At 41.3% G+C, this 16171-nt stretch overlaps 1 protein-coding gene across 1 annotated transcript in view; it reads left to right on the top strand.

Annotated features, from left to right (window-relative positions):
- The first annotated feature begins 966 nt into the window (after window positions 1-966).
- LOC137970829 (mucin-like protein) overlaps window positions 967-16171 on the top strand; it is a 36739-nt gene continuing 21534 nt past the window's right edge. Inside the window, exons 1-8 of the mRNA XM_068817415.1 lie at window positions 967-2098; window positions 2715-3047; window positions 7488-7742; window positions 8890-9083; window positions 10071-10407; window positions 11327-11446; window positions 13699-13821; window positions 15923-16045. Of these exons, the coding sequence (XP_068673516.1) occupies window positions 967-2098; window positions 2715-3047; window positions 7488-7742; window positions 8890-9083; window positions 10071-10407; window positions 11327-11446; window positions 13699-13821; window positions 15923-16045 (2617 nt within the window). The remainder of the gene's footprint in view (window positions 2099-2714; window positions 3048-7487; window positions 7743-8889; window positions 9084-10070; window positions 10408-11326; window positions 11447-13698; window positions 13822-15922; window positions 16046-16171) is intronic.

The raw sequence follows: 16171 nt of genomic DNA, 5'->3' as shown, positions 1-16171 counted from the left end.
AAAGTCAGACATGTGATGTTCTTTTCTATTGAAATGGACGGCCAATTCACACGTGGCCTTGTTGGTCAACATAGCCGATTTGTGATTACGAAATCTGACCTTGAATTCATTCGATGTTGAACCTACGTATTGAATCTTGCATGTTTTACAGGTGACTAAATAGATGACATTCTTCGACCTACAATGTACATTCTGTCTAATGGAGTAAAAACGGCCTGTACAGGCGCTGTGAAAGATCTTATTTTCAACAAGATAATGTTTGCATAGATCACATTTGTTTTTACATTTAAAACATCCTACGGGAGTGTTATTGCTGTAAAGGGTTTTTTTAGGCCTTGCTAGAATCTCTTTTATGTTTTTGGGTCTTCGATAAGAAGGAATAATTGACCCCTTTGGGAAAATCTGGGATAGCAATGGCGATTCATAAATAAGATGACTAAATGATTTGATGATTTTGCTGATGTTTGGTAGATGAGGGTTATAGTCGACTACCAGAGGAAAGACGATTTTTCTGTCTTTCGGTTTCGAGGCGAGTAAGTCCTCCCTGGGTAGATCTTTTGCCCTTAAAATTGCTTATTGACGTATATTCAAACGGATGCATATTCTAAACCTACTGACCATCATATGTACTTATTACGTAACAGTGCTCACCCAAGGCATTGCACTAAGGCAATCCCATTTGGAGTTGCCACCCGGATTCGCAGAAACTGTTCAACCATTGAAAAATTTGACCAACGTAGTAATATACCAGAACTGTGAGAAGCGTTCATATGTTTTGACATCGTAGATTTTTACCCATCGATTACGGAGAAACTGTTGTCTGAGGCAATTGATTTTGCATCGGAATATGTAAACATCTCACCATCGGAGAAACAGATTATTATGCATGCAAAACAAACACTGCTATTCAATCCAGACGTTCCATGGGTAAAGAAAGGTGCAAGCGACGGTTTATTCGACGTAACAATGGGGTCCTATGATGGCGCTGAGTCGTGCGAATTGGTCGTGGTATACATGCTTAACCTACTGAAAAGAATTTGCGGTGACACAATAGGACTATACAGAGACGACGGGCTCGCAATATCTCAAGGGTCCCCACGCACCACCGAGCGCACTAAGAAGCAAATATGCAAGCTCTTCGCCGACAAAAACCTAAAAATAACCATTCAAGCGAACAAAAAGGTGGTAAATTACTTAGACGTGACCCTGGATCTAAACACCGGAAAACACTATCCTTTCATGAAGCCCGGAAACGTACCATCTTATGTACACGCGAAAAGCAATCACCCACCGAACATCATCAAGCGAATCCCAGAGAATATAAACCAAAGGCTGTCGAACATCTCGTCTGACGAAGAAGTATTCAACAAAGCAGCACCGACGTATCAGGCAGCACTAGACAAGAGCGGATACACATACAAATTGAGGTTCACCCCAAAAAATAGCACGAGGAAAATCCGCAGACCAAAAAAAAGAAACATCACATGGTACAACCCACCCTTTGATACGAGAGTGAGAACTAACCTGGGAAAGAAGTTCTTTTGCATTGTCTGCGAATGTTTCCTCAGAGGACACGCCCTAAGACCTATATTCAACCGCAACACCCTCAAGCTATCCTACAGCTGTATGCCCAACGTCAAAAGTGCAATCGACGCACACAACAAGCGCCTGCTGAAGCAAACCAACTCAGGCGAAGCCATAAGCGACGCCAGGCTCTGCAATTGCCGCAGGAAAGAGGACTGCCCACTAGAGAACCAGTGCCTTACAAAGGGCATCGTATACCAAGCCACCGTAACAACAGAGCAGGGGAGTGAATGCTACGTGGGTTTAACCGACACAGACTTTAAGTCTCGATTTGCCAATCACAAACAATCATTTAGAAATGAAGTATACAGCAACCTAACTGAGCTCAGCAAGCACGTGTGGCAGTTAAAGGAAGCTGGAGTAGATTACACGATCAGATGGAAAATTCTTGATAAGGCACAGGCATACTCTAATGCAACCAAAAGATGCAAATTGTGCACCCTAGAAAAGTTCTACATTATATGTAAACAAGAGCATGCCACCCTCAACAAAAGAACAGAGCTTGCGAGCACTTGTAGGCATGCAAACAAATTTTTACTAAAAAACACCTAATTGTTGTAATTTCAAGGGAATGGTATATAAAAACCCACGAATTAACATTGTCATCTAGGTCCTGACGAGTGGGATACACTCCCACGAAACAGATCTGTAGATCGAATATATGAACGAAAACTAGTTAACTTTCTCTTACTATATATATATATATATATATATATATATATATATATATATATATATATAGATAGATAGATAGATAGATAGATAGATAGATAGATAGATAGATAGATAACTAACTGCAGACAGTACTGTTTCGGCCTTCTGGCTATAACTTCAGATGATATATATAATTGAAGTGAGAGCCATAGACGAAAGAGAAATGATTCTCATCCTTCCATTGAGACATTCCCTCCAAATTGTTCAAACTGGTGTGAGCCACCTTTAAGTACTGGTGCATTTTACAAGAACCACTAAAAGGCGCTCTACTGGTCGAGCGCTTCTCCACTTTTTTTCATTCAATTTCGTATCACCTAAATCTTACGATACATAGCCTTCTTTACACAGTCAATAATAACACAGAACATATAACGGTTTTTAAGCTTGTCATTTTTTTATTACCTCTACTGCTATAGGTGGCTTAAGCATTCTTCTTGAAGGCGAAATTTACAATGGCTACAACAATCTAACAAACCGGAGTGTTAGCGTTGGAGGAAATATCACTTTCTCAAAACCGGAAGAAAACTGTCTTGAAGTTTCTTTCCCGTCAGCATCAAATGTTAAGTTTTGTGAGAAGAAAAAATCGATGCTTTTTGTCGTCACCCTCGCGATTGATTACAAAAATGCCACCAAAGGGTTGCTGGGAACTTGGAATGATAACCCGGATGACGACTTCGCATTGCCTGATGGGTCAGTGCTGCAACCTTCTTTAACAGGAAGCGCAATTCACTTTGACTTTGGCGTTAAGTGTAAGTATGTTTACAAATTTTGTCACTGAAATCTAGCATGCCAGTAATTTCCCAACAAGGCATTGTAAAGCGTCAATGAACTGCTTATTGTGGGTGCAGGGATGGCGCAGTGGTGAGAGCACTCGCCTTCCACCAATGTGACCCGGGTTCGATTCTCACACTCGGTGTCATATGTGGGTTGAATTTGTTGGCTCTCTACCCTGCACCGAGAGTTTTTTCTCCGGGTACTCCGGTCCCCCCCCCCCCCCCCCCATCAAAAACCAACATTTGATTTGCGTCGATTTGTTGCCCCCAATTAGCGCTCTAGCGCTAAAACGTCTAGACACTTATATAAGGTTCCTTTGAACCGCGAGTAGCTTCTTTCCTCTTCTTCGCTACTGTTATACTTTGCATTGCAACAGGCCTTAACCTATACACAACGCAAGCTAGTAATGAAAGAGATCTGGACCCAATAAAGAAGAAGAAGAAGAAGAGAGATTCTTCGTTTGTCCAAAACTTGCGTGATGTTTGCATTTTCGCTCACGCATTGGATCAGTAGATAAAAGGGCGACTGCTCACAGTGTCCATATCGTGTTAGATTTCATCTTTCTTGTCAATCCTTTCTGTTATGATTGTAAACCGATGCTTAAAGTTCCGGTTCTGTTGGCCCATTAGGTCTGGCACGAAAGATCGTCTTTTTTTTGGCCGCCATATTGTTTTGCGATTAAAACACGTTAACATTTCTAGCAGATTCTTGTGCGGGAATTATTGCATGGTGTCAGAAGTGTAAGCGAAAACCCACAACCAATGGCTCTGAGCGTTGTGGATTACCCAATTATGCAATGGGATGGAAAGAAAGCTGGCGGTGATTCAAACAACACGTGGAGCTCATGTTCTCCGGTCCGCTCAAATCACGTCAGGAAGCCGATAAATGCAGTTACCTGCTCATCTGGGTCGACAGGGCAGATAGACAACAACGTCGTTTACGCACAGAAATGCACCGTTTTCAGTGAAGAGGCAAAGTTTTGACAGGATAGCGCAGGTTTGTTTGCTGCGCACACCGCAGGCTCTGGGTACCGTATGCACGAAGGGCAACATACTTCCAAGCCGATTGTACCGACAAATGTACCCAAACCACCTTGACAAGTATGGCTACCTCAAAACTGACTCTTTGTCCCCCTCGAATGTATCTCTAACGGCCTATAGAGACAGGACCTAATCAGGATATTCCCAGTGCTTTGAGGAGATCGGCAAATTTTGAGGAGAGTACCACATTGCACTTGATCCTACCATTCTAGCAGTAGTACACCCTCCAAGGCGTGTGCCGTGAAGCCTCAAGGATTATATCAAACAAGAATTTGACGAGGTGGTAAAAAATTACATCATAGCCAAGTTTGAAGAAGGCGAACCTACACAATGGGTGAACAGCGTAGTCTAGACCCCAATGATCTTAATGCAGCAGTAAAGAGGGAGCACCATGTTACCCCCACCCTGGAAGAGATCCTGCCAAAGCTGGCTGGTGCCAAGGTATTCTCTATTGTCGACGCAAAGTGTGGGTACTGGAACGTAGTCCTGGACGACGAATCCATTTATCTCACAACCTTCAACTCTCCTTTTGGGAGGTATAGATTTAAGCGCATGCCATTTGGACTCAAGATGTCTCAAGACATCTTTCAAACCAAAATAGATCAGACCTTTGAAGGATTTGAAGGAGCTGCAGGAATTTCTGATGACTTTGTTGTCTTCAGGAGAACCACAGAGGAGCGTGACCACAACATGCACGGGATGTTAAAAAGACGCATAGAAACAGGGCTTAAACTAAATCCTGACAATTTTTTTGTGAAACAAGACAAGATCAGATTCTAGGTTTTATCTGCGGCCAAGATGATATACAGCCAGACCCGAGCAAGGTCTCAGCTCTGGAACAGATTCCTCCACCAGCAAACCGTCAAGAACTCCAAACCCCTTTGGGATTAGCAAATTAAATGGGCCCCTTTATTCTAAATCTAAGCACAATAATAGCCCTACTACGGGAGCTATTGAAAGAAAAAATCATTCTGGTTTCAAGCTCATTAAGAAGTTTTCAACAACATCAAAGATTCCATCTCTAGTGCAGACACTCTCGCATACTTCGATCCAAAAAAGGAAGCTGCTCTTCAAGTTGATGCCCTCATGAAAGGTTTAACGGTTGCTCTGCTCAAAGACAACAAGCCAATTGCCTTCGCAAGCAAGGCCTTCGCCGATGTAGCAGGAAAGTATGCCAACACTGAGAGAGAGTTACTTGCCGTTGTCTACGGTTGCGGGAAATTTCACACCTACCTGTACGGTCGAAGGTTCACTGTCCACACTGACAACAGACCCCTTGAGAGCATCCACATGAAGCATCTAACTGCTGCACCCCCTCGTGTTAAACATAAACTGCTGACATTGTAATCCTACGATCTAACGCTCCGCTACCAACCGAGCAACATGGAGATCACCGACGCCCTATCAAGACTATCACCGGAGGAAAAAGATGCCATTTCCAGGGGGAGCAGGGGTGGCGCAGTGGTGAGGGCACTCGCCTCCCACCAATGTGGCCCGGGTTCGGTTTCCGGTCCCGGCATCATATGTGGGTTGAGTTTGTCTGTTGTGTTTTTCTCCGGATACTCCGGTTTTCCCCTCTCCTCATAAACCAACACTGCCAAATTCCAATTGGATCCGGAATGCACGGACACATGTTGAACGAGTTCCTGAGCGCTCTTAAGTTGTTCCATGGGTAAACAAATTCCATTTCCATTTCCATTTCCATAAACAAAATTCGATTTCCATTTCCAAAATGAATGTTCAAATACATGAGGTCCTTCCCTAGTTCAGTAACGACACGTTACAGATAATCAGGGAACAGACGAGCGCGGATCCAGAGCTCAATGCATTTTTAAAAGAAGTGATTCACACAGGGTGGCCCAGAAACATCCAACAGTTACCAGACCCTAAAGCGTTACTGGTGTTTCCGTGATGAACTTACCACAGAAGATGGGATAATCTTGAAATCCCACCGAATTGTTATCCCCGGCACTCAAGAGAAAGAAATCTTGTCGAAACTCCATGCGCAACACCTAGGACCTGAGAAGACCAAGCTAAGAGCAAGAACATCCATTTACTGGAGAGGCCTATACAAGGACATAGAAGAAACCACTAAAGCATGGAGCACATGTGAAGAACTGCTCAGGAGACAACAAAAAGTTAAGAGTGCCTCATTCCCACAGACGTACCACCCAGAGCTTAGCACTCAGTTGGTGCGGATCTTTTAACTCGAAAGTACTCTTTCGTCAAGCGCTTACCAATGGGGCAAAGCATTTTTCGGCGATCAAGGAATCACAAAAATCTTAAGAACCGGCAATGGTCCTCATTCAGTGGCCAAGCATTCCAAGACTTCGCACGAGAATTTTGCCTCCAGCTCTTGACAAGCTCCCCGCATTACCCAAAGAGTAATGGATTTCTTGAAAGCAAGGGAAATCAGTCAAATCAATCCTCCGAAAGTCACAAATGACCAAGACAGACCCCGACATGTCTCTCCTGTGTCTGAGAGCTCACAGAGCACACATACGAGAGACCCACAACACAACGACAAGACACTTTATCCAGACATGAGGACGCCCCCTTACTTGCGCTACCCCTGTTGTTCTATAAACGTCTGTTTCTAATAATCAGAGTAATCAAGGCCTATCTTCTTCAGACCCTAACCTTCTGAGTCCTGAACGTGGTCCTCCAGCCAGCGACTAGCAACTACTTCATAAGTCCCTTACGATACCCATAGTGGCAGAGGGATTAACCCTCCTGAGAGGCTTGACCTGTAACGCCTGGCTCAAACCAAGCAAGTATTTAAAAGAAACGCTTACAAACATCCCTTTTAGTTTCATTATTATTCATAAAGTTTAATCTGGACAATTTTGCCCGTTTCTTAACAGAAGATTCCGTTATGTATTTTAACTAGGTATTGCAGTTATTCAGGAATCCCTTTATATACGGCAGGGCATACACGATTGTACCTACCTGTCACCACATAGCTTTAGGAAACTGGAGGATGTTGTGACTTTAAATCATGGCTCAAAGTTCCGGTTCCTGTCGGCCTGTTAGGCCTGACACGAAAAATCGTGGCCGCCATATTGTTTTGTGATTAAAACACGTTAACATTCTAGCAGTCTCTTGTGCCGAAATCATTGCACTTTCCAACAAAAGTCAGATTTACATTCTTTTTTCGTTTCCTTTTATTCCAGTCATGAGTACTTATTAAAGACGAGGTTGTTTCATCTTCATACTGTTATACGGTCTGGGTTTATAGGTATCTTCACTCCATGATCGTTCTCGGATCTGACTCTAAAATGCCAGAGCCATGGCTATAAGTCAGGGCTGATTTTGAGGACATCATGCGAAAACTGCATCTTGAGATATTTTCTGTTTGTCTCCTTTCTTTTTTAGGGCAAATAAACGAATCCCAGTCTTTATTCACTTATGATCAAAATGAAAGCGTCAATACCTTTGCTAAACCCGACTTTGTGCCTATGTTTGCTGACAACATAACATGGCAGAATGACAGCATAAGGTTGGAGGCTGAAGCACAGTGTGGAGAAGATCGTGACTGTTTATATGACGTGGCATCTACAAATGACCTATCCGTTGGAGCAATAACCAAGGATATCAACGTTCAGCTTGTCAATGAGACAAATTCTTTAGGTAAGTCAAGTTGATTACTTTATCAAGAAGGACTCCAACCGAAGTTTCGGGGCTCGCAATCAGTATCCGCTCTTTCCTATGCTCCGACCACTTTTCCTTGCGACGTTCTTGTTTTAAAAAGATGCTAACGGTACTGGTAACCGATTCCTATGGTTCGTTCTTAAAACGAGTAGCATGAAGCAGTAGCACTTACTCTGATGGAGACAATTTTCAAAGTCCAATGGGTTTTTTTTCCCTATTTGTCACTTAATTAATTTTAATTTAATTTTCTCTTTGCGATATTATTATTGTTCTTCGAACAATAACAACTTCACTCTTTTCTTGGGGAAAGGGGGGGGGGATGTCGTGATAGTGCAGCTCATGCGTAAGATTTTTTTGTCTCGTAGAGACACTTTTCAGAGAAGACATCCCAAGTTGGATTCGAACTCAATATCTTATGATTCAAAGCAATCGCGATGATCACTACACCACGGAAGACTACGTGACAAATTACCGGGAGGATGTGTATTAAAGAATTGTGAGCGGGACCGGAAACGAGTTTTTGTGCTTTCTTTGCACGGAATTGAACTGGATATTGACCAAGATACTGTAACAAAAAAAAAAATTAAAAACTGGGTTTTTTTCTAGGGAATCGGCTAAAAAGGACCTTCGAACAAAGTGTAGGCTCCCCGTAGCCTGTTGTTATTATTAATAACCGGAGATATGGCTGTTCATGCTCGCGTTTTTATGGCCTAGTTTTACAAGGTTGCTCTAGGAGAGGTGCTCATCAACGCACACAAACAATGGTGAGGGTGACTCTTTCTGAGTCCTAGAGTGCCGAAGTAAGCGTACCTGCCTTGCTACTTGCCGCCGAAAACGCGGTCTCTCCCATCTCATAGCTTTTTATCATGTTATTATGATCGCGTTTAAGAGCATTGCGTTATCCCGTGTTTCCTGGTAATCCCCCTAGCAAGATTTTGCTTTGTAAGACGACATACATTCCCCTCGAAAAACCAATTTTAATGTCACAGCGCATAGTTTCGCAATTTCAACGTATCAGGAGACAAAAAAAAACAGTTGACCTGCGGTGACTTAGTTATTTTATGGTGATTATAGTTATTTTTATTTTTATTTTGATTATCGTGATTATTATAATTTTCCTTTACAGAAAATTTCCCACCAAAAATAGTCGATGTCCCAACTGCAATAAATGTCACATTTAACAGGACTACCAAGTTGGTTGTCAAAGCAGAAGACAATGACACCATCGCGTTCAGAGTAATAAACAAACCTGAAAATGCTACAGAGAATCAACTTGGAAATGTGCTTCATTTTACCTGGCACGTTACATCAACAAGAAGGGTATGCTTCGCAAAAAAAGAAGAACTTTATTTCCATAATAAATTGAACATGACTGGCTTTATGTTTCGGGAGACAATTTCTTATAAATTGTTTCCTAAATTAGAGTCTGGGCACTCATGTCATTGGGGTCTTTATGAAATATACAAGCTTAGCAAGCCTCTCTAGATCTCCTTCACTCATATGAGACAAACAAAATTATTCCCTTTCCTTTCTTTTCCCATTGTGGATAGCAGCCGTGCCTTCATTTATGCTTGAGTTGTGTCTTTGATATTTGCTTATTTTCCAGGCTTCTATTCAGCCTTGCTATGCACAGCTTGGGGGGATAGGACATCATTTATTAAACGAATGAAATATCAAAAATTTCCCAACATAAAAAAGTCGCCCAAAGCAACACCATGCCATTAGTGATGGATGGAGTATCCAGCCACAAAAAGACATCAATCAGAGCAGGAATGGCGCAGTGGTTAGAGCACTCGCCTCTCACCAATGTGGCGCAGAGTTGGTGTCATACGTAGGTTGAGCTTGTTGGTTCTCTACTCTTTTCCAAGAGGCTTTTCTCCGCGTTGTCCGATTTTCCCCTCTCCTCCCCTTGCAGAGTGCCCCCAATTAATGCCCCAACGCTAACTGCAGTTGACACTAAACTAAAGTTCACATAATTATTATTACTCACGATGCATGACCTGCTAATTCCGAGTTCCTCTGAATTAAAATCCCTCAAAAAAGTCTTTCGAAAGACCATCTTTCACATGAGCAAAAGCAAAATGAAAATCCGTTTCAACTACACACGCTCAGAAACCGGAAAATGCTTAAACGTCGCCAACAACCTTTTGTTGGAAAAATTTGGTTGGGGAAATTCTTTGGTCAACAAACCGAAAAATTCCAAAGCGTCGGCTACAACATTTTGTTGGGAAGTGGAATGGGATGAAAGCATGAGCTCAGTTGTAATACAACAACGTTTTTTTGTTTTATTTTTTGGTTCTTGTTTAGTTCAATTTGTCATTCGTTGCCACTGATGAAATGGGCGCAAGCTCAACTTGGAATCCTACCATTAACATGTGTGCCTGCCTTCACGATGGTCTGTGCGTGACGCCAGAAGAGGGCGATGACCTCAACACTGGCAACAAATTTGTTTACATGGGATGTGCATGCCAGGGAGGGTATACGGGAAGATTCTGTGATAGTGAGATTGACGCCTGTGAATTGAATGGTCAGCCGTGTTACCAAGGAGTGGATTGCATTGATCTTCCACCACCAGCCAATATTAGTGGTTACATATGTGGACCCTGTCCAAGGGGCCTGACTGGAAACGGAGCACAATGCACGGGTTGGTAGATATCAACGTTAAATCAAAGGAACCGTAACAACAGTTTAGATTGCATATTTCAGGACAACAAAATGCACTCAACTTCAGTTCTTATCCAGACACACTCCTTTTTAACGGATACACTAGTCAATGCATTCCACGGTTATCATGCCCTGTCGTCCTCCATCAGCCCTTCCCCCCCTCCCCCCCCCCCCGCCCCCTCTCAACCCAGCCGTGTACAACCCTGAGGATTGGATTATTTCTCTTACTTTGCGGTCATCAATGACGATATTAATTTCTTAACAGTATAGGTTTTCTCCAAAAGTAAGAATTGGTTTGATCCGACAGTTCGCCCCGCGCCTAGCCACACCCAGGTCGGAAGGTCTGGACTTGTCCCGAAAATTGCCAGGCGGTGAAAATAGATAAAACTGACGGATACATTATGATGCGATTCTTGCTTCAAGTCTTTTGCAATACTAGTTTTTAATCTTAAAAATTAAGAAAAAGAGGATGCTGGGCAGAATTTGGACATTGAAATGTTTAACAAGTGGAGTTGAGGGTGGTGAATAACTTGGAGAATGAAGGACGAATTTGAAAGTTAATCAAGCCTCAGAGAAACGGCTTCGAAACAAAAATTTCGTTCGATTTTTTAAACTTTTCTTGATTGAGCACTTTTCATGTCCAAATACAATAAAAACCTCGTTTCGAGCCAAATCTCCAGCTTGCTTCCTATAGGGAATGAAATCCTGACTTCAGTGAAAATCTCTGCTGTGGATAACATATTTTTTTGCGATAAGCATTTTGCGATATTTCTCAGATAAGGTGTAAGTCAATTTAAAGCAATGTTGTTCACATTTAATAAACATCCCCTGTTACAAAAGGCTGCACAGTTCCTAAAATCGAACTAACATCTCTTACCCTATAACGTTTATTTCCTTAGATATCGATGAATGCAATCCACGTGGTGCATGTGGTCAAGTGTGCATCAATACACCGGGTTCTTTTGTGTGCGATTGTCGCAACGGATATACGCTGAATAGCGATGGAAAAACATGTGCTGGTAATTAATTTAAATAACGATTTACGTTGCGTTACAAATATATACAGCAGTTATTTACGATTCCCGTACTCGTTACATTGAATTCAACAGCTACAGCAATTCCACACACTATTTACTTAACTGGTACTAGTACGGCATAGGAGAAGGTTTCATGCAATCATCTTAAGTTACGCTAAAACAGTCTTGCGTGTCAAGGAAATAGCTTACTTAATGGTAAGCAAAATATACACTGGCAAGCGAACTTATACTAAAAGTGAATATAAATAGCCTACAAGAGGTTCCCATTTTGAGGCGTCACAGTCCCGGCCACTATTTGATTTAACCTCATACCTGGATTTCAATAGATGCAGGTTTTGCAAAAGAAAGGGTGAGATTTTGTTTTGTTTAGCTAACCATGCATATATGATATCGCGCTGAAGGGAGACAGAAATTTTAATTGGAGTGCAAACTTTGAAGTATCCTGTCTCATATCCAAGACAATGGGGCTTATCATAGAAAAATCTTCGGGTACTAAATGAGTCTTCCTCAACTATTCGATTACATCGTACCAAAAAAAAATGATGTCGATCTTGTTGCGTAACCAGAAGAGATGAATTACAGTGTTTCCGGCGTGTTTTTGCAAAACGTAGAATTAGCATTTTCTCCGGCGTAACCCGATTTCAAATTAAAAAAGTACTCGTGTTAGTGGCAATTGTCTGTGCAAAAATTGAAATGAAGCTCAATAAGTTTAGTGCTCTTGGTACAACGTCTAGCCAAACAGTAAGCAGATTTTCTCGCTTGCGAGTTCACAATAAATCAGTAAGCCATTTCTTTTGACTTATGTCCGCAGTTTCCTAGCTTCTTTCAACAAGTGAGCCTGCTCTTTTGGTTTTTACCAGCCTAAGGCTGAAGTTACAATGCTCTAGTAACTGCAGAATACCCTGCCATTTTGAAGCCGCACCTGTGCACTCCAAATATATTACTGCCTCCTTTTAGCGCGATAGCATATATGGTTACCTAAAACAACACAAAATTTACCCTGTCTTTTGCAATACATTCATCTAATGAAATCAAGGATGCGCAGTTGGTGGAAAATACCACCAATCCCTTAATAATTCTAACTAAAGTGCATTCTGAAGTGGATAAGCATCAATGGATACCAGGAGCTTATCAAGGCGAGCCTCCATCTCCACTAATTCCTTGAATTAACCCTTTCCACAGTAAATTTATTTTAGCATAAACCAACATTACGTTTAGACATATGGCTTAAATCTGGCCTGCTAATCTGGGGTTTTTTCCCCTAGGACTATATTTAGGTTCAGTTCCTAATGGGAAAAAAACGTGTAAAATGACATGTCCTCAGAATTTTTAACTTTAACAAAAATTCTCTTATCTTGAGGCATTAAGAGTTCCCTAACGTCAATGTACTGTCGTAAGCTTGGCTGCAAAACGCACAGTCTACCTGATTATATTCTTCTTTTCGACAACATTGAGGTAAATGCGGCGCAATGCTCGCTTAGCACAGTTTCACATTTACAAGGACATGGAATTGGCAAATGGGGTGGAGCACTATACCTACAATACCGAGATTTAGACATTGGAGCACACTATGCACTAATTAAGAGAGTCACTCAGGCGTTCCTTCTTTTATAAATGTACATGAAAAAGAATTTCCATTCTGATTGGCTGAGAGTTTTCAGGTAACGCAGTGCAGAAAAGAAGAAATTCAGTACCAAAAGACGAAAGAAGCCAGGCATTCTAATTGCTCAATGATCAAAGAAGCCACAGATAGCCAATCAAATGCTGGCCATGGATGGCGCAATTACGTGAAACTCGTGCGTTTTTTCTACTGAATTAATAAAGAAAGGCTTTAACATCATTTTGCAATTTGGAGTAAATAAGTACTCGTACATTTTTTCAAAGTCTAAAAATTCCAATTTATATTTTTTTTCATCTTTGAACAAATTTTGCTGGAGCTCACTTATTCCAATTTCCACTCAACATCATGTGATTACCTATACTATCCTACAATAACATCATTTCCTTTCATTTCGTAAAGTTGCACGACAAACCGTTATTCTTGTACCAGTCTAGAATTTACTCAGTGATGGTATCATCTCAGCTATTTCATCCATACCTCAAAACAGTAGAGAAAAGGATCAACATATTCCACTAAAGTGTTTTCCATGAGTGAACAGTAATGCCATCCAGAAAAATGTAAAACAAATACGGGCCTCTTTTCACATACCATTTCTTTTTTTATTGCGTTATAGATGTGAATGAATGCGAGGGTCGGAATGAATGCAAGCAACAGTGTGAAAACGAACCAGGAACCTACAATTGTTCGTGTGGTCAGTATTTCAAACGGGATCCATCTGATTGGACAAATTGCCTTGGTGAGTGTAATAATAAGTTGGCATCATTTTGACCATTACGGAAACAAAGGCAAAATAATTCCAAACAGGGGAAGCATTCTTTCTATGCGTCTATGCTCCCAAACAATTTTGCATTTTCCCAGCTGATCTGTCGACCGTTTCGCAGTAATCGTTTTGGTTACTATTGTAATCGTAACTATCACAAAATTCTCGAACCTCATTGGTTCTGTGCCCGCATACCTGTAATTGGACACTTACGCATTCCATTCGTGCGTCAATCACATTTACTTGGATGGGGTCGTTCTTGCTATTTTCTTACTGTTTTCAAAACAGCTTGAAAATAATTTTAACGTTTTCACCAAAAAATGTAGTCAAAGACTTTTTATCCTCGAATTTCGTAATAGTTACGATTAATTAGTAATTAAACATAGTGTCGCACAATTCATATATGAAATCGCATGGGCCAGAGGACAATTAAAGATTAATTTCGCGCGTATTTTCACGTTCCCGTTTGGTTAAAGTTCAATTCAATAAATCGTTGCTGTCAACAGAAATAGCGCTTAAAATGTATTTTATATGTGGACAAAAAAAGTAGTTTAATATTCAAGTATATTCTCTTGTAACTTCGCTTTCTCTGGATAAGCAACTGTTAACCAATCAGGATCAAGTAATCATGTCCTCTTGATTACCAAAATTGTCCTCGTGATTAAAAAAAAATGCCCTCCTTCTCAGCCAATCAGCATTCAGTAATTTTCCCCCGTATGTGATAAAGGCAGTACTCGAGCTCGTAAATTCAAATCAGCCTCGCGCTGCGGGCTCGGCCTATTTTAAAATCACTCCCTGAATTTTAGTCCACTCAGTCCAATTATTAGAACTAATTGGTTCAATTTCTTCTGAAGACATCTGTCTGGGACGAACCTGTACAAAGAACGATAGTTCGTCTGATAATCTGTCTGTGTACAAATACAGGCAGACAGACGGACCATCTGTCCAGACGAACTCTCTGGATAGATCGTCTTGGTAGAAGAACTTCCGTGGATAATTTGTCTGCACGCATGATCCGTCTGTGTTTATAAATAGAGATCTTTAAGCAAGGACGGCGATGGCTACGAGAACTTTGTCTAAAAATGTTATTTTCCGTTATTGTAAAAATTTCTTCTGGCTTCGAGTCGCTGGGAATGGAAAGCGAGTTTCAACATTCCAGAGATAAAATTGGTGAGAACGGTGTGGATATTTTTTTGGAGAAAATTGAAAATTTATCGGCAGGTCCTAAAGCCCTCCACCTAATCTCAAATTGGGTAAATTTTCGTCGTTTTCAGAGTGAGAACGGCATAGAAATGGACGCAAATGTAAAACACGCGTGCAGGGCCTGCAGAGCTTTGAATTCATTTTTACTCCTTCGTTCAACTTTTTTGTGGCGTTCTCGTAGCCGGCGTCGTTGTCATTGCTTAAGCTCCCTAATACTGGCGATAGACGAACTATCCAAAGAATCGAGAACATGTTACATAAGGGCAACGATCGTTTGTAGTAAACTATAATCTCAAGGTGGCGGACAAAGCTGCTGTTTGAGCAACTTCTGTTTCAAACTTCAATTCCTCTCATTTTTTTGCCATTTCGTCATTCAGTCTCTATGAAAAACAGCCCTTCTTCGACAGCTTTTCTTTTACCCAAAAATGTTGTTGCCGCCATTTTGAAATTTGTCGCCAAGATGGACTTGACTGGTACCCAAGCCTTTTCGTCTCGCTTTCTCAGAAATTTGTATTGCATAAATACGCGTCGAACTATGACATGTACACCCCATGGATCGTCTGGTAGTTCGTCCCGCATTTATACTAAACGGACGATTCGTTCCGACGGATGATCTGTCGCTAGCATAAATCGAGCCTTAATTTCATTATTGTTGTTTCTCTTTGTGCTCTTGTTACTTTATTATAATTTGTGGCGTGCTAAATTTGAGTGTTCGCGTAGACCTTTTGGATCGAAAACCGAGAACTTTCTAGCATAAGAAAAAAGGCTAATTGGTCCTCTCAAATTGCATTTGTTAGCTGTGACCTGTAACCAATCACAAAACTCCTATCTTCTTGGTTAAATGATTACATTTTAACTTTGTATTTTTCCCCAGCTTTGAATCCTTGTTCTTCAGACAATGGCTGTGAACACGTGTGCTTTAAAGGAGATGACAACGAGGCAAAGTGTGCTTGTTTTGCAAAATACGAGTTAAACGTCGATGGAAAAACATGTAGAGGTAATGATAACTACTCAGTACACTCCACCAAAAGAAAGTAAAGACACAGAGAGGGGGCGTATGGAATAGGACAGGATTTGTAATACAGAAGTCGGTTTCCGGCTCGACGTCTGCAACTACATGAAG

This window comes from Montipora foliosa, chromosome 1 (genome assembly GCF_036669935.1).
Source record: "Montipora foliosa isolate CH-2021 chromosome 1, ASM3666993v2, whole genome shotgun sequence".
Taxonomy (NCBI): Eukaryota; Metazoa; Cnidaria; class Anthozoa; order Scleractinia; family Acroporidae; genus Montipora; species Montipora foliosa.
The sequence above is the reverse complement of the archived record's forward strand: the minus strand, read 5'-3'. Positions and strand labels throughout refer to the sequence as shown.